General features: G+C 39.5%; 1 protein-coding gene across 10 annotated transcripts in view; it reads right to left on the reverse strand.

Moving 5' to 3' along the window:
• The window catches only part of RALGPS2 (Ral GEF with PH domain and SH3 binding motif 2), a 130,787-nt gene that overhangs the window by 80,996 nt on the left and 29,875 nt on the right, over positions 1-19,916 (reverse strand). For all 10 annotated transcript variants that reach the window (XM_036342247.1, XM_036342242.1, XM_036342243.1 and 7 more), the window contains 3 exons: positions 9,693-9,840; positions 5,355-5,459; positions 4,466-4,516 (listed from right to left, as the gene is read on the reverse strand). In XM_036342247.1, coding sequence (XP_036198140.1) covers positions 4,466-4,516; positions 5,355-5,459; positions 9,693-9,749 — 213 coding nt within the window. In that variant the 5' untranslated portion in view covers positions 9,750-9,840. The remainder of the gene's footprint in view (positions 1-4,465; positions 4,517-5,354; positions 5,460-9,692; positions 9,841-19,916) is intronic.

Consider the following 19,916-nt stretch of genomic DNA (forward strand, 5'->3'; position numbering starts at 1 on the left):
GCACGCAGGCTCCTGTCATCACTCATCCTGTGATGAATGACATAATGCTCATTCTGCTGTAGTACACATGGCAATGCCTTCAGCAGAAACACAAGCTTTAGAGAGCATCAGAGGTCATAACTGACAAAAAAACGAAACACCCTATGAATGCAATAAACATGGAAAAACCTTCAGCATACAGTCACTGCTTCCTCAGCACGGAAGGACTCACACAGGAGGGAAGCCCTCTAAAGGGGTAAGAGCTTTCTGCAAGAAAACAAGCCGGCATGATCAAAACAGAAATCACACTGGGGAAATCTACATCTATAAGAAATGTGGGGAAAGCTGAACAACAGTTGAGCTTCGACTAAATACCCAAACATTTATTCTATAAATTAATGAATGTCCAGAACCATTACGCTAAACTTCTGCCCTTACTAAGTCTTGAATAACTCACACTAGGGAAGAAACCTGAAAGTGTTCTGAATTGTGGGCAGGAAGAAAAACCCCTCCTGTTTCCACAGAATATTACTGAGTGTCCTCCCCATCACTAGGAGATGGCTACTTATTGGGAGGAGAAGAGACGTGGGTAAAGAAGGTTTTATGTAAGGGAGATGACTATCTATAGATGCCGGGAGCCGGTCCATGCTTGCTGTTTCAAGGGACCTGGCATATATGGCATACTGTTCTTAATATGTTTGCTCACCTTCTTGGCACTATGTGTTTTAACCAAGGTCACCTCTCTGAGAAAGGTTGTTTCCCCAGGTAGGGATTTTCCCCTGAAGTTAGGGAGAGAATAAAACCTCTTAACTAGTGCCAGGTGAGTAATTAATCACTTTAACTACGAACAATCATGCTTAAGCTACATAATCTTTACTCCCTGGAATGGAGATAAGAAACGCCCTAACCTTTGTAATAGAGATTGGTAGGATTGAATCAACTGGTATAAATACAGATGTAGTAAGACAGCAAGAGACAGAACTTAGAATACAGAACCAAGAGAGACAGAACCTAGGCACAGAACCTACACAGAACGTTCTCTAGAGACAGAAGAACTTCGCTGGAGAGAACATGGCAAAAGTTCCTGGACAGAAACTGGCCTCAGAACCTAGAGACAGAACCTAGCGAGAGAACATGGCAAAAGATCCTGGACTGAACCTGACTACAGAAATTGGCAAGAGAACCTGACTAGAACCTGGTGACTGAACCTGGCTGGAGAACCTGGACAGAACCTGGCTGGAGAACCTAGCAAGAGAACATGGACACAGAACCTGGCTGGAGATCCAAACCAGAACTTCACTGGAGATCCTAAGCAGAACTTCGCTGGAGATCCAGACCAGAACTTGGCTGGAGATCCTGGCTAGAGATCCTGGCTAGGCTGCTGATCAACTGAACGCTGTCTCTGTGTCATTCCTTCTTCGCCGACTCCATCCACACCTTTGGGGACCCCCTGGACCTGCTGGGGTTGGACTCCGGCATATAGAAGCTTCCAAAGTTGGCCATGCTGCTGGGGCTAGTGGGCAAGTGAAGATTCTTAGGATTTCTGTAGCACGATCTATGGGATCAGCAGGCCATGTGCTCAGATGGAGAGGGATCCACTGGTAAACAGATGACCCACTGAGCTGTCTCAGGCCTAACAACATCCAGACACGGAGGGATGCTCATATTTCTAGAGACAATGAGTTGCAGCCTTGTAAAAACATTGTACTCTTAATAAATGTCCTTCAGACTTGATAGGGAAGTAGAAGGGGAAAATTATTTAGGAGGTAAAATCAATTGGCAATATTGGAGAACAGGGAAAATAGGATAAAGGGAGAAGGAAAAAGAATGATTTGGAGGTTTCTGATTGGAATGAAAAATGGGAAGATGGTACAAATCTCTCAGACAGGGAATCTTAAAAAGTAATACCAAAGCAAACACTTTTTCTGTGTAATTATATTCCTATTAAGTATTTTTGAAAATTACCAGAGAACTTTCCTTTAATATTAAATTCTTTTATTGGTAAACGTATTTTTTCCCTAGCATGAAACAAACAAAAAAAAACCCCAAGAAGTCAAGTATCAAAATCTGTTCCTTTGCCCTAGCCGGTTTCAGGGGTTAGAGTGTCTGCCCTCAGACTGAAGGGTTGCATGTTTGACTCTGGTCAAGGGCACGGACTTCAGTTGCAGGGCGCATACGGGAGGCAACCAATTGATGTGTCTCTCTCGCATCCGATGTTTCTTTCCCTCTGTCTCTTTCTCACCCTTCCACTCTCCCTAAAAAATCAATGGAAAAAATATCCTTAGGTGAGGATTAACAACAACAAAAATCTGTCCTTTTGTCTTCTTTCAATCTGAGTTAATTTCAAGCGTGATACAGATTAGCATTATGTTTGATCCAGATCTGCTCTTAAAGACATGATTTTGATTATGTATAGTTTCAATGAGTAAAGACAGTCCCTATATAATAAAAAATAACTTCACATTTCAAAGATAAGGCAGCTAGTTCCTACAGTGAAATTAAAGGTTTGGAACTTTTCTTTTCCCCTGAGCAATTCTGAAGTACATGGCACACCAGAAGTGATCAATAAGCAGCTTCACTAGAAAGTGACTGAACTTCTGTAGTTGCCCCTTCCTTCCTACAGGTCAACAACAGGTTAGGCAGAACATTGAGCTAAATTCTGCTTGACATGAAAGCCCCGGGAATACAGACAGGAATTCCACAAACTGATGGGAATTACAGGGCCCTATGTAGGGCACTGAATTAGCAATAGGAGAGATCTATTTTAATAAACGGAAATGGTCTCTAGTATAGGTAACTGAGACCTGGGGGGTTTAATCACCAGCCTGCCAATAAAATCACTAAGCCACAAAGGATTCAGACTCTCATCTTCAAAGTTCAAATTCAGTACACTTTTAGTTTCAGAAAATGTGAATAAATCATCACCAGCAATAAAGGTACATATGATTATACAAACATAATAATAAGCTTTAATTTAAATAGTTCTGGTGTAACTTCACTAAAGATTTTACAGTTTCATAAAGTACACACACAAAACACAAAAACACAGCTTTTAAATTTTTTTGTAAGTACTGAGACTTGGTATAGTGGACAAAAACAAAGATAAACTTACTAGATTCAGTGATAACCACTACCTTTTCATAGTATTTTGCTAAATTTTAACAAAAAGAATTCCTTAATTTTTAAAAGAATTCATACTTTAAATGAAGCTAATATTCTAACTACATAATGAGGTAGATACCATTTTATGCTACTAAGTAAGATGAATTCATTAGACTGGCTGACATCATGGCTTAAGTAATATTTTGTCAAATTATTCCGTAGCAATGGTTTTTGACAAAATAACCAGTATCTAACCAAACATTTTGGAAAACAATTCGAAGATGCTTATGCTCTACAACTCAGTAACTAATGTGCTCGGAGTGCAGGTGTCAACATGGATGCTCCTCAGCAATACTGAACATAAGAAGCATGCTAAAGACGACAAAAAATAGGACTCCATCTACATAAAGAATGTAAAACCTGCAGTAGCACATATTGCTAAGGGATATATGTGCTTGCAGGAAAAATATATTAAATGCACAGGAATGACACAGATCTGCACTGGATAGTGGCGGCCTTGGTGGGAGGAGGGAAGAGAGGAGGTGAATGTAGGAGAATGCAGCGCGGCTTCAACAGTACGGGTTGGTTAGGTACACAGGAGTTCATCTTATTATTCTTTATGTCTTATGTTAAATATTTCATGATAAACTAGAAAACATTTTTCTGCCAGATGACAAAGTCCAGTTTATGCTGCCAAATGTCATGTAATCTTGGTGATTATGAGTAATGGTTTTCGAGGTGGCATACCATCTAGCCCTTCCTCGACTGCTCACCTTCTGCTATCTGCCCACTATAAACTCACCGTAGCTCGCTGGCCTTTGCCCTGGGTTTCACAACTCACTCCAGTAATACTGGTAGTTCCCCTATGTAAGCAGAAGTGGCTTAGTTACAGTGGGTAAATGCATAATAAATGTTAGTCTCCTTCTTTAAAAATACAAAACAAAAGTGCCTTTTTTGATTCTCTCTCTTCCCTCAAATATGCCAACATAATGTCAAATTATAAAGTTATAAAATAAAGGTATAAGGGAAAAGACAACTGGAGTAAGTTGTGAAACTGTGTCTTATTCTCATTCTCCCATTAAAAAGCTTCAAAGCCTTGGGTAAATCATACAACCTCTTGAAGTCTATTTTCCCCCTTCACTAAAGTGAGGAAGCCAAATTGACCAAAATGACTCTTATAGTACTACCTATGACTGAGTGATGTATAGCTGTGAACGCCACATGAGTTTCTGAGGCCTGCACAATATACAGACAAGTAACATCAAGAGCTTTAAACGTTTACAATTTAGGAAGCATACTTTGACAATTCTAAAACTTCTTAATTTGGGATTCTATAATTGACTATTTTGTATATTTAGAAGAAAAGTTCTTTAAAAGTACTCACATCTGGTTGAATGGCTTTAAATACTGGGACATCCATTAGTGTTATTTGACCCTGAAATAAAAAGTAAAAAAAAAGACAATTTCTTCTTTGGAATTCTATGATAATGGCATATATTCTAAATAAAAGTGATATTCTATACTAAAATATATTGAATAACCAAGTCTTTACCAGGAAAATATCAATTTATAAGGACTTAAAAAAATGAAAATTTAGTCCTAGTACCATTAAATAAATGTATTTCTAATTATTTCATACCTATTCATATTTTCTTGTGAGATAAATGAGGTAAAGTTAGAAAATAAAAATAATTTTGAAAAATTTGAACAGTTATACTTGAAATCAAAATCAAAACCAAAAATCAGATCTACTGGTTCATGGAGCAGTGTTCAATATCAGGAAATCATTATATTCTGTTAATAAGTTAAAGGAGAAAGAGAATATAAATAAACATTTATGTCATTTAAGAAATAAAAGTTTTTCTGGGTAGTTTTCATAATATTGCAATAATGCCTTCAACTTTCATTTCTCAATTTTTTAATTTCCAAAAAGTAAAAATACCCCTAACCTGTCAATAAAGTACAGTTGGCTTGGGGAGGTGGTACAAGTAGGGACCACGAAAGCAATTACCATGAAGGTAAAATACTTATTATTACTTACCAAGCTAAACAAACGTTTATGTGCTGCTCTAAAAATATCCACAGCTCTTCTTACCTTCCCCATTTCATCCCTCTGCTTGCTCCATCCTTGGGCTACTCTCCCTTTTAATTCTCACCCCCAGCTTTGTTTACTTACTTTTACCAGGACCTCCGCTGACCCTATAAATTCTAACTCAATAGCACCAATATATAAACTATGTGCAAAAACTGGAGCAAGGAGGGGGGAGGCTTACCGCATATTCTTCTGGTGTAACCTTAAGAATATCAAATACCACGGCATCAAAGCTTTTCTTCAATTCAGAACCTTTGTCACTTAACGATTCAGAACTGCTACTTTTCTGTTAAAGTAAAAGAAAATGCAGCCATTTTAATACTATCTCATAGTTAATGTCACAGAAACGAGATTGGCATTAACAACTGAGGAAACCTTACCATTTGCAACAGCATGGATGGACCTGGAGAGCATTATACTAAGCGAAATAAGCCAGTCAGAGTAAGATAAATATCACATGATCTCACTCATTTGTGGAATATAATGAACAACATAAACTCATGAACAAAAACAGATCCAGAGACAGAGAAGCATCGACCAGACTGTCAAACCTCAGAGGGAAGGTAGGGGAGGGTGGGGGTAAGGGGGAGAGATCAACTAAAGGACTTGTATGCATGCATATAAGCCTAACCAATGGACACAGACAGCAGGGGGGTGAGGGCATGAGTGGGGCCGTTGGGGGGGCACTAGGGGAATAAGGACACATATGTAATACCTTAATCAATAAAGAAAAAAAATTTAAAATAAAAACTGAGGAAACGGAGTAGAGTGGTTTAACAGATGCTGCTGGGAAGTTGGGCAGAATGTGTTGCTTATCTGGAAAAACACCAGATAAAGGGTCAGGCAACTAGAAGCCTAATCTCAACTTCAGGTTTTTAGGTTCCTGAGTAAGTCCTTTTGTCGTCTGTCAGTTTCCTCACCCGGACAGCCTATCATTTCTATAGAAATAAAAGACTTTAATAAGTTAAATGATTTTCAAATGGGTTGAAAAGGACGTTTAGAGAGAAGGATACACCTATTTATAATTTTTAAACTTATTTTTATGAAGAAAATGGAAGATTATTTTCATAACATGAACCACAAGAAAATGTTCAGAACTCTATTATTAAATAATCCAATACTATTTGTGAAGTGAATGTATGTGATACTGTAATTGATACTATTCTTCCTATTATATTACAAATTTAAGTGTTTTCTACTTGAAGATTACTATTTTATGTTTGAATTTGCTATTGTTACATGTAGACCAAAAAGTGGCTTTTGGCTCTGAATATCTTACTTCTGGTCAGTTTCCATTTCCTTTGTACCACATGATACAAATGTGCTCTACATCTTTTGGCTGAAATCAGGGCTTCATCGACTGTAACAATATTTAGATTGTGCTCTACTAAATGGAAGCAGGAAATCAGGCACAGTTAATGACACAAAAAATTTCACCAAAGTTTCAATTACCAAGGTATAAAATGTTAGCCTATTAGCTGTTAGACACCAATTTTGAGCACTTGTCCTTATGCCTCATTTTTACTTTTCCCCTCCCTTTCAGGAGCAGCTAATTATCAAGACAGTTACAAAGGAAGGGATCCATCATTAATTCTGGAAAGCTCTCAACCATAATTACTTCAAATATTTCTCCTGCTCCCCTTTCTCCTCTGGCAGTCCCACTATGCGTATGTTACACCTCTGGCATTGTAACACAGTGCTTGGATAATGTTCCACTTTTTCATTCCATAAATGACTTTTCTACATAGTTTTATTTGATGTGTTTAATCTCTGTAACTATGACAAGCTTACAGTATGTCAACATTATTTTATGTCCTAAGACTAATATAGAAATTTATTCATAATGTTAAGCATTCAAACAGAATTCAGTTTAGCAGTATACTAATCCAGTAACTGCCTAGATAGCTAATTACATCAGTCAAGTACTAACCTGGTAATTAAACATAATGGTAATTTTTTCCAAGTTTTTAACTGCTTCAAGGCAAGCTAGCAAATCATAATGGTAGTTTCCCTGGTCATGAAAACGAGTAATCACTTTCCTTTTGTCCTTACAATTACAAGGGATGTGCTTCTATCTGCTTCTCCAATATCAGAAAATACAACAGTGAGAATAAGAAGCTAAGCAGTACTTAGCATAATGCACTGTGAGAGAGCAGTTAGTAACTCTTTATTCAACACAATACTAAACAAAGTACACATTTCTAAAAGTCTGAAACAAAGTTTACTGTAACTCTACTGATATTGGAAGCTTTGAGAGCTCAGGTTAAGAATAAAAGTATGTAATACTTTCAACAATCAAGATAAATTTTTTTTAAAAAGAGTAAAGTTACTGAGAAAGAAGAAGTCAATCACCCAGAGAAGTATCTTGTTCATTCTGTAAGCTTATCATATTTATGAGAAATCTGCATTTTAATATATTACTAGATCTGTACTTTAAGAGAAGGTGAAAACTATTTTTATATCTGAAGCCTGATGTAATTCATTCACTTTTAGGAAAGTCAACAAAATTTTGTATATAAGTGAAATGATCTATTTTATTTAACAAATAATTGTGTACTGCTTCATGTAATACTAGACAAATGTTTCAGGATATATAGTTATTAATATACTATACATATACACATATACTTAATGTATTAAAGTAATATGGTTATAAATATACCAAATAAACACATTAATAATACAAACATACATAAACATATAATCCCTGAGGAAGAAAAGCTATGTATAAATTTGTGAAAAAATTATTAAAAAGTATTTTTTTTTAAGTGATAGTTTCAAAAATAAAAAAGCTCCCATCTGTTTAAGGGATCAGGAAAAGACTTTCCTGAAAGTATAGCATTTGAAACAGGTTTTGAAAGACAGACAAAATGTATTTTTTGTGTAGTGAGAAGGAGGGACATATCAGAAGGAGAAAAGAAATTCCAGGTAAAAAAATGACATAGGCAGGTATAAACAGAAGTAGGAAAAACTAAGGTTTATATATATTCTTTCATGAGACTATAAATTTCATTTTATAGAGGATTAGCAGCAGTTAAATCCATTAGAGAACAAATTTAGGGCCATTTTGAGAAAAGTCTTGAATGCAAGGCTGAGGGTCATTTGTATTTAATTAGGCAATGAGGAACCACAAATAGTTTGGGGGTACAATAAAGTTTAACAGCTATATTTTAAGAATACTAAAACTGAACTGCAGACAAATGGACCAAACCCATCTTAGTAGAAGTACAAGATCAAACTAAAAAGCTGTTGCAATAATTCAGACAAGAAATAATAAATGACCAAACGAAGACAGTGCTAGCAGAAATAAGGAGGAAAGGACTGGACCCTAGAGATAAAGTGTGGGGGATAGACTGTCAGGCATCTGCCAAGGATTTCTCTCTTTATTGTGTAATCTTCTCAACTTGAGTGGGAGCAAGACCTATGACCTGTTTCTAACCAACAGAATAAGCAGAGATGAAAGGATGGTACTTCCAGGATTACATTACAGAAGACAGTTAACTTCGGTTTTGCAGTTAATTGTGATGGGCAAAGGGGAAGCAAGTTAATGAGAAATCTAAAAATTCAAACTTAGATGGCTATAGAGATGGAGATGCTATTAACAGGAGTCAGAGAGAGGGGATGGACTATTTTCTTTACAGGTTGTGCAGCAGTAACTTGATTCTGTTCATTTTGCAATTAAAATGTCTGGTCCTTCAGAAATGTTTAATAAAATTTATGAGGGAAGCCAGAGCTAGAAATAAAAATATGGAAATTATTTTTATAAGACAAATAATAAATACATGCTTAGAATAATTTCAATAATAGCAAGACCCAAATAATGGTTTGGGGCAAAATGAAGTTATTAAAGAAATTTGAGGCCAAATTTGAGGCCATTATTCTCAAGCTATATAATAAGAGAAAAATAAAGAGCACAGGAGCTGGATGCTAAAGTAATTAAGGAAAGCAGGCAAGTACCCTAGATTTATAGACAAAAGAGAAAAAAAAGGTGAGGCAAAAATAAATTGAGCTATTAACTAGAGAGGTGAGCACTGGTTCCATCTTCATCTCCATCCTTAACACTCTAAGCTACATCACCAGAGTAGCCCTGCCTAATCCAGCCTCATGGCTCTATAATCTCCTTCAATGGGCTTGGAATCAAGGGATCTAGATAGTGACCAAAAGTTATACGTACAATTCCAAATAAAGGAATCTTTATTTGTTCCACTTTACTATTGCCCTCAAGGTTCATGGCATATAAAAACACCCATAAAAGAAATTCTAGGTGTCCTATAAAACTAAACCCAAGAAAGGATTTTAAGTAATCATTATCTGTCAAGCATTTTAAGTAGATAAGGATTAGCTGTTTCTAAGATGCACAGTGAACATCTAAATGGCACAATTAAAACGTTTGGTTTTTAAACTAAAAAAATTTTAGCCCTTTTTCAAGTTCTGATTTATATCTGTGAGCAACGATAATACTTGAAAAGTTAGAATGCCAGGTAAGAAACTTTACAAGGCAACTTCTTCAGTGTCTTACCTCCGAAGCAGTAGCAGCAACATTAACACTGCTTGCCTGCCCGTTCAGTAGGTCCATGCTTCCCACAACATCAGTCCTGATGCTATGTTAACAGCACAGAAGACTGACTGACTGCTTCACGTCCAAGGCCACAAATACATTATTATTCCTGTAAAAAAGAAACAAAATTTTAAATGTGTGTTTAATTATTACTGAAAGTTTAAGAAACCAAATCAATGCCTATCACCATGTCAAGAAAGACATTTTTTCAACTTTACCGAATTCTTTCTTATTCAGTTAAATCACTGAAGCCAGTTTGAGGACAATCCTATATGCTATTTTCACATGATCAGAAACACCAAACGGACAGTGTTCAATGCATGTTACTTTATGGTTCTTCATCATCAAAGCAGAAGTGCAATTTTTCACTTATTGTGAGAAAAATTCAAAATTTTTTACTTTTAAGTAAATAAAGTATAAAAAAACACGTGGCAGAGTAACACATAGCCTAACAATAAATTTTTAGAGTTCTAAATGACATTCTTAAATCAACAATGAGTAAGTTTACCGTGGCTGATAATCTAGTTTACAAAGATATTACAAATAAATAAAGTACTATGGAATGTGTAATAAAAATACCACAATATGTATTTATTTGTATAGGGTATTAAAGTTTATTGAATATCTTCAATCCACTGTCTCACTTATCTTCACAACTACCAATAAGACCAATTAAGGAAGATATTAATTAGAAGCAGCCTCTGAGGACAGAGGATGGTAAATGAGCAGCCAAGAATAAAATTCAAGCGATCTAAAATTCTGGTCAAATAGTCTCTCCACAACACTGCATTTCTGTCCACTTCACTGGAAGTCAGAATATTTACCTGACTGAGGTAAATAATCCCTTTCCACAAATAGCTTCAACTATCTAGGGCAGAATTTCTTCCTCTCTGAAAATTAAAGGAGTAAATGGGCCTTAAGTTTCCTTTCCAACTATAAATTTCTATGATGGTTTTCGTTCATTTTTTAATTTTATTGTTCAATTACAGTTTACATCTAGTATTATTATGTACTAGAGGCCCGGTGCATGACATTCGTGCACTGGGGGATGAGGGGGTCCCTCAGTCCAACCTGCACCCTCTCCAATCTGGGAGCCCTCAGGGGAGCCCTCTCCAATCCGGGAGTTTCTGTCTGTCTTTGCAATCATATGAGTGAATTGTCTGAGACCCCCAACCCAGTTTGGTTTGTTGCTCACAGAATAATAGAGGCATTTTTTTTCCTTTGCTTCATTGGTGGAGATTTCCTGGAAGTTTTAGGATATCTTCCCTTTAATTTTTCCTAGACACTCTGATTTTACTTACGTCTCTCACCTTTGCTTTCCCTCCATCCCCCATCGCAACAGTAACTTGCTCCAGGCTCACTTTGCTCTAGTGTCTAGGAGAGCCATCTGCCACCAAAACTACGATTCCCAGCATTCCTGGTGCTCCCCGTGCTGCTGGGAGCAACCGAGGGAGCCACATCCCCACAAGCCTCCGGCTCTCCCGCTCTGCTCTCCACCCAGTGCCTGTGTATGCAAATTAACCTGCCATCTTTGTTGGGTTAATTTGCATACTCACTCCTGATTGGCTGGTGAGTGTCACAGAGGGATGGTCAATTTACATGTTTCTCTTTTATTATATAGGATTGTTTCAGGTGTACATCATAGTGGTTAGACAATCATATACTTTACAAAGTGGTACCCCAGATACTTCCAGTGCTCACCTGGCACCACACATAGTTATTGCACTAAAATACACACACACACACACACACACACACACACACACATACTAGAGGCCCGGTGCACAAAAATTTGTGCACTCGGGGGGAAGGGGGGGTCCCTCAGCCCGGCCTGTGCCCTCTCGCAGTCTGGGACCCCTTGAGAGATAACGCCCTGCTGGCTTAGGCCTGCTCCCGGGTGGCAGGGGGCAGGCCCAATCCCTAGGTGCAGCCACTGGTCGGGCTCAGAGCAGGGCCGATTGGGGAGTTGGGGCACCGCCCCCTGTCATGCACAGAGCAGGGCGGATTGGGAGGTTGCAATGCCACCCTCAGTCATGCTCAGGGTAGGGCCGATTGGGGGGTTGGGGCACCACCCCGTCACACTCAAGGCAGGGTTGATGGGGAGGTTGCGGCGCCAACCCCTGTCACGCACAGAGCAGGGCCAATCCGGGGGTTGGAGCGCTGCGCCCTGTCACGCACAGAGCAGGGCCCATCAGGGGGGTTGGGGCTCCTTACCCTGTCACGCACAGCGCAGGGTCGATCAGGAGGTTGGGGAGCTCCCACCTGTCACGCACAGAGCAGGGCCCATCAGGGGGGTTGGGGAGCTCCCCTCTGCCACACACAGAGTAGGGCCGATAGGGGAGTTGGGGCACCGCCCCATCACACACAGAGCAGGACGGATCAGGGGGTTGGGGCGCCGCCCTCTATCACCCACAGAGCAGGGCCGATCAGGGGGTTGGGGCGCCGCCACTGTCACACTCAGGACAGGGCCGATGGGGAGGTTATGGCTCTACCCCATCACACACAGAGCAGGGCCCGTGAGGGGAGGAGGGGGTTGGGGCGCCGCCCTCTATCACCCACAGAGCAGGGCCGATCAGGGGGTTGGGGCGCCTTCCCGTCACGAACAGAGCAGGGTGGATAGGGAGGTTGTGGCCCCGCCCCCTGTCACACACAGAGCCGCAGGGCAATCAGGGGGTTTGGGTGCTGCCCCCTGTCTCACTGATCCCAATACCAGGAGGCCTCTCAGCTCCACTGATCCCGGTGCTGGGAGGCCTCACGGCTCCGCTGATCCCGGTGCTGGGAGGCATATTACCCTTTTACTATATAGGATAAAGGCCTGGTGCACGATTGGGGGCCGGCTGGTTTGCCCTGAAGGGTGTCCTGGATCAGGGTGGGGGTCCCCATTGGGGTGCCTGGCCAGCCTGGATGAGGGGATGATGGCTGTTTGCAGCTGGTCACACACCCTTCAGGTTAGGGGTCCCCACTGGGGTGCCTGGCCAGCCTGGGTGAGGGGATGATGGCTGTTTGCAGCTGGTCACACACCCTTCATGGTGGGGGTCCCCACTGGGGTGCCTGGCCAGCCTGGGTGAGGGGCTGGGGGCTGAAGCTCCCAACTGCTCCTTTTTTTTCTTTATTTTGGGACAGCTTTAGCTCTGGCTCAAGCTCTGAGGCCTCTGCTGCTGAGAGCAGGTATCTGGTTTGTTTGGTTTCTATAATCGAAACAATGTATAACTCCAGCTCTGAGATCCCGGCTCGCTAAAAGCAGGTTTCTGGGGTTTTGTTTAGCTTCTATATTTGTTACAATGTTTCAAACTGCAGGCTCAGAGGCCGGCAAGGCAGGCAGGTAACGTTGGTTTCCTCCATCACTGAAGCAAGCAAGCCTCATGTTAGTTTCAAGCTGCCTGGCTGCTGGCCGCCATCTTGGCTGGCAGTTAATTTGCATATCGCCCTGATTAGCCAATGGGAAGGGTAGCGGTCGTACGCTAATTACCATGTTTCTCTTTTATTAGATAGGATATGGCTAATATACTAAGTGTCCATCTGATCGATCACTATGGCACACACTGACCACCAGGGGGCACATGCTCAACGCAGGAGCTGCCATGACTTGGAAGCAGTGGTTCTCGGTGACGCACCCCGAAACCAGAGAGGAGGGAGCCCGATTCCTTGTGGGGCCACACGATTCCACCTTCGGCCATAGGTTATGTTGTTGCTGGGGCACTGTTGCCCCGAATCTGGTTTACTGCACACTTGCATTTGCATTCTACAGCCTGCATCACAGCAACTTTGCAGAGTGCCCTCTTGCACGTCGGGACCCCTTGGGGGATGTCAGAGAGCTGGTTTCTGTCCAATCCCCGCAGGCCAGGCCGAGGGACCCCACCTGCCAGAGGGACCCCACTCACTCCGCAGATGCCCTTCGAGCCACAGCGCCACCCCAGGTGTTGCTGGCCAGGGAGGGACCACGGGAGGTTGGCTCTAGGGCACATCTAGCTTGTCTTGCCCAGTCCCGCCCTGCCAGCCACCTTCTAATTAATTTCCTTTCAATGTGCACGAATCCGTGCACTGGGTCACCAGTATTGACTATATTCCCTATGTTGTACTTTACATCTCCATGATTGTTTTGTAACTACCAATTTGTATATCTTAAACCCTTCACTATTTTCACCCAGTCCCCCATCCCCCCTCTCCTCTGGCAACCACCAGTCTGTTCTCTGTATCTATGAGTCTGTTTCTGTTTATTTTTTTAGATGCCATGTATAAGTGAAATCATATGGTATTTGTCTTTCTCCGACTGACTTATTGCACTTAGCACATAGACCTCTAGGTCTATCCATGCTGTCACAAATGGTAAGATTTTATTCTTTTTTACAGCCAAGTAATATTCCATTGTGTATATATATATATACATATACATATACATATACATATATATACCATAGCTTTTTTATCCACTCATCCATTGATGGGCACTTGGGTTGCTCTCATATTTTGGCTATTGTAAATAATGCTGCAATGAATGCAGGGGTGGGCAAACTTTTTGACTCAAGGGCCACAATGGGTTCTTAAACTGGACCGGAGGGCCGGAACAAAAGCATGGATGGAGTGTTTGTGTGAACTAATATAAATTCAAAGTAAACATCATTACATAAAAGGGTACGGTCTTTTTTTTTTTTTTAGTTTTATTAATTTCAAACAGGCCGGATCTGGCCTGCGGGCCGTAGTTTGCCCACGGCTGACATAGGGGTAGATCTATTCTTTTGAATTAGTGTTTTGGGTTTATTTGGATATATACCCAGAAGTGGAATTGCTGAGTCACAGGCAGTTCCATTTTTAATTTTTAAGGACCTTCCATCCTGTTTTCCACAGTGGCTGCACCAATGTGCATTCTCACCAACAGTGCATGGGGGTTCCCTTTTCTCCACATCCTCCCCAGCATTTGTTGTTTGTTGATTTAATGATGATAGCCATTATGATAATGTGAGGTGATACCTCACTGTGGGATTTTTTAAAAATTAATATTCACTGGAAGATATTTTTTCCATTGCTTTTAGAGAGAGTGGAAGTAGGGTTGGATGAAGGGAGGGAGAGGAGGGAGAGGGAGGAAGAGAGAGAGAGAGAGAGAGAGAGAGAGAGGTGACAGATACACATATCAATGTGAGAGATACACATTGACTGGTTGCCTGCTGCATGAGCTCCAAGGGGTCAGGAATTGAACCTGAAACTAGGTACATGCCCCTGACGAAGAATTGAATCCTTGGGTGTGAAGACTGATGCTCTAACCACTGAGAAACACCAGCCAGGGCTCATTGTGGTTTTAATTTGCATCTCTCTTATGATTAGTGACACTGAATATCTTTTTATATGTCTCTTGGCCATCTGTATGTCCTCCTTAGAGAAGTGTCTATTAAGGTCTGCCAATTTTTTAAATGGATTGTTTGGGTTTTTTTGGTGTTGAGTTGTATGATTTCTTTATAAATTTTGGATATTAACCCTTTATCAGATATATCACTGGCAAATATATTCTCCCATTCAGTTATTTATTTTTTGGTTAATCCTTACCCGAGGGTATTTTTTCCATTGATTTTTAGAGACAGAATAAGGGAGGGAGGGGGATAAAGGTGAAGGGAGAGGGAGAGGGAGTGGAAAAGGAAGGAAGGGAGAGAAGGAGATCAATCCTGCAACCCAAATATGTGCCCTTGACTGGGAATTGAACCCCTCAGGCCGAAGCTCTAACCACTGAACACAACACTGGCCAGGCCTCTCCCACTCAGTTCTCTGATGTTTTTCATAAGAGAAATGCTAAATGTCTATAAATTAGGTACTTTAAACTATGTCCACTTTAAAAAGTTTGAAATATCAGTAACAATTCTTTTGATGCTAAGTTTCCTCTCTCTGCAGGACAGTGATTCCAGAAGCACAGACTAGAACAGACTGCTTAAGCTTGTGCACTGTTGGACTTCATGCTCACTTTCCTTACATACAAAACAGATTTGACAATGAGTACTTACTTCACAGAGTTGTGCTGAGGAGAATGAATTAATAAAACAGTGCTGACACAAGGTTAAGTGCAATATTATAATGATGCATATTTTGTCTACTACCTGCTTAAGCTACATAAAGCTCACATTTAATGGAGCCTTCTAATTAAAGAAGACAAAAACCTTAGAAATATGCCTCCAGCAAAATATCTGTTGGTGGACATCACTAAAAGTCTAACTGCTGACACTTGAATGCTTAAAAATTATTACTACTGACAGCACCCTTAGTCACATCTTAAGTTTATTTTCATTTCTTTAGATATATTCTCAATATCAGCTAAGAGCAAAACATTGTGCTAGAATTTTTTTAAATGAAAAGTGTATCAGAAATAATGGTTTTTAGCCCAGCCAGCATGGCTCAGTGGTTGAGCGTTGACCTATAAACCAGGAGGTCATAATCCGATTCCTGGTCAGGGCACATGCCCGGTTGTAGGCTTGATCCCCACAGCATGGGGCATGCAGGAGGCAGCTAATCAATAATTCTCTCTTATTATTGTTTCTACCTATCTCTCCTTCTCTCTTCCTCTCTGAAATCAATAAGAGTATATTTTTAAAAAAGAAATAATGATTTAAAACCATTTAGAATTCATTTAGAAAATCAATGTGAAAATGAATAGCACAGAGTAACTTTCTCCAATCCACAGTAATTCATTTTATAAGCTTTACTATCCTTAAAAATCCAAATTCTGTCTGAAGGCAACACTCAGTTTGTAATGAAATATTTTCCAATAATTTCACTTTATTCTACATTCTATGCATAAAGATTTAGATATGAATTCATGTATCAATAGTGCCCCCTAGTGTTAAGAAAAATATTTTAATTTAATTAGGGAATGTATTCTTAATCTACTTTATATCAAATATATAAATTTTATTACCACTACTTACTGAAAACTAGGTAATATAGACCAAGAATTAACATTAATACAGTTGTGAACTATAATAGGAAGGCCAGAGAGATTGATGATCTATTTCTATCAAGATTCAAGTTTTCTTGACCTGCTTTTAAATAAAATGTCATTCATATTATTCCTCAAGAATTAAAGTCATATTAAAATCAATTATGTTTTTATTAAAAAAAAAAAAAAAAGTACAGCAAAGCATACCTCAAAGAATATCCTATTCATAACTGTTTACAAATGTACTACATGTCAACAATATTTAATACTGTTTAAGGACAACAAAGCCTCATATAATACCATAAAAACACTGTAATTCCTAAAAGACAGTTTATTTTTTTATTATATGCTTCAAGACCTTCCTGGGTGAGGATTAAAAAAAATAATTCAAGTGGACAATTATAAATAAACATGAAAGTAGGCGTGACAGGTCCAACAGAAACTAAAACTTCTTGTTATATTTTTATAAGTTTTGTGAAAAAAAAGTCATAGGTAAGATTAAAACACTGTATTTATAATTCAGTATGTATATCAAAGTTATTTCAAAGCTTGCTTTCCTTTAAAATTATTAATAAAACATTAAGGATACATTTTATATGACACTCATAGAAGGCCCAAAGATTTAAATGGCCTATATATATCATAGTATAAAGGCTCGCTCACTTCAGCACATGTGACAGCTAAACTTGCATGGCCTCCTTAACATTGTTGATCTAAGAAAATGGTATATTAGTCCACATGGGGGCAGCCATCTTGTGTTGGAGTGATGGTCAATTTGCATATTACCTCTTTATTATATAGGATCTTCTTAAAAACTCATATTTATAACAAAACACAAGGAAAAAAAACACACCATTTTTTATTCAGGCACATAAACACAATTCTTGACCTCAAATTTAATAAGTATCTGTTGAAAGAATGAGTGAATGACTGAACAAAGCAGTCATTATATGAACGCCTGATTAACAATAAGAATATAAGGAAAATGGCAATAAAATAATCAATACACACAATACTATACTATGTTTAAATACTATATTTAAAAGAATATTACTAAGAGCTCGATTTCCAGCACCATGGCTGACAAAAACATACAAGAAATCTTGACTGGTGTGGCTCAGTTGGTTGAGTGTCGTCCTGTGTACCGAGAGGTCACTGGTTCATTTCCTGGTCAGAGCACATGCCTGAGTTGCTGGCTCGATCCCCAGTAGGGAGCATGCAGGAGGCAGCTGATCCATGTTTCTCTCTCTCTCGCCCTCTCCCTCTCAAAATCAGTAAAAATAAAGAAATTCAGAATGTGGGCTTGATTTTTGACACCGGTAGGATAGCAAAGAAAAACCAAGAGAAGATAATGGAATTGAGACTCATACATTCTCTTCCTACCCCATTCCCACATCTTTACCTAGACTAAAACCAGAGACTGATAGTCTACCTCTATCAGTGATATGATAGTCTATTCTTAAAAAATGGATCCTGGTACAGGAAGATAAGGAAACTTACATGTCTTGGCTTGGGCTTCACACAGAGGCTGGTGAAGGGCATCTATAAATTTGTCTACAAATGTGTAATCTTAGACATGCTTCAGCACAGACATGGAATTTGAATTTATACTACCAGCATGGTCCAAGATCCTCAAGACAAGAAATTCACATTTAGTATGTTCACAAGACAATGGGACTCCCAAAACCCAAGGCAGATGAAAGCAACAAAAATATGGGGGAGGGACATTCTTTTAAACCAGGCAATGTGGGATTTTCACAGATAAAGCCCCAGTGGCCAGATCAGAATAAACATTTACCAATTCTATAAACAAACAATCCCACTACAAGTAAAAGCAGGAAATTCATCTATTATTAGGATTATCACTTGAGAACTTTAGATGAGAAATTATTAGATACAAGGCTTTCAAAGAGGAAGATTAAAATCAGCACCCTTAAAAGGAGACACTGAAAAAGACAAACATCTGTAAGAAAACCAAATATTTTTTAAAAAGAAAAAAAGGTCATTGGAGAAGTAAGCATCAGATTAAACAACTGAAGAGAGAATTTGTGAAGTAGAATCCTGTATAATAAAACCCTAAAATGCAAATTGACTGGACAGTGGAACAACCGGTCGCTATGATGTGCACTGACCACCAGGGGGAAGATGCTCAATGCAGGTGGTCAGTACACTCCCACAGGGGGAGCACCACTCAGCCAGAAGCCGGGCTCATGGCTGGCGAGTGCAGCGGCGGTGGTGGGAGCCTCTCCCACCTCTGCAGCAGCACTAAGGACCCCTCGGGGGATGTCTGGCAGGTGGACATCCCTTGAGGGATTCCACAATGCAAGAGGGCACAGGCAGGGCTGAGAGACCCCCCACCCCCGCCAGTGCACAAATGTTGTACACTCGGCCTCTAGTAGAAAAATAAAATTATGCAAAAATTCTGCACAAAGAGTTAATGAAATGGAAAACTGTGAAAAGAAAAAAATAGAATAATAAAATGTAACAGCCTAAGAGTAGTTCCAAGAGAAAGAGAGATAATGAAAGGCACTCTTTAAAGAAATAAAGGCTGAGAAGTTTCCAGAACATGAGAAAGACATATACCTTCATATTCAGGAATCACAAGCCTTGAGCAGGATAATAAAATTTAAAAAGTTATATATGTGTGTGTGTGTGTATCACTTTAAACTGTTTAAAAAGCAAGCAGAATAGGCACTTTGCTTACAGAGGAACAAAGTTAAATGGAAAGCTTCTACAGTACCAAAAGACATGGAAGAAAATAAAATATCTTCAAAGTGCTAAGAGAAAATAACCTAGAATTCCATACCCAGCTGAATTCTCATTCAAGATAAAGTAAAATAAAGGTATTTTAAACAAAGAAAGAATTTACTACAAAATTAGTTCACAGTGCTAAGCAGCTGGAAGGGAGGATAAGAGGACAGATGAAGAGAAAAACAAGACCGGACAGATGGATAAACAGATAAGAAAAAAACAAAAAACAGGACAGAATGGGGAGTGGGGATGGGAGGAGAGGGTAAGAGAAAGGGAAAGGGGGAGGAGGAAGAAATGAAAAAAGGAGGGAAATAGAAAAGGTTGTTCCTACTCAGTTCGTTATATGGCTAGAGGGAGAAAGAGCAGGAAACAAGAAAAAAACCCCAAACGCAGAATACTACAATCCATTACACTGATTCAGCTTCAACAGTCACATGATTTCTGCAGGAAGAAATGATGTTTAGGTTTATAAAGAAAGACAAGTTGAAGGTCAAGAAGAAAGGAGAAGTAAAAACACT

The sequence above is a fragment of the Myotis myotis genome, unplaced genomic scaffold (assembly GCF_014108235.1).
Source record: "Myotis myotis isolate mMyoMyo1 unplaced genomic scaffold, mMyoMyo1.p scaffold_m19_p_18, whole genome shotgun sequence".
In the NCBI taxonomy this organism is placed as follows: Eukaryota; Metazoa; Chordata; class Mammalia; order Chiroptera; family Vespertilionidae; genus Myotis; species Myotis myotis.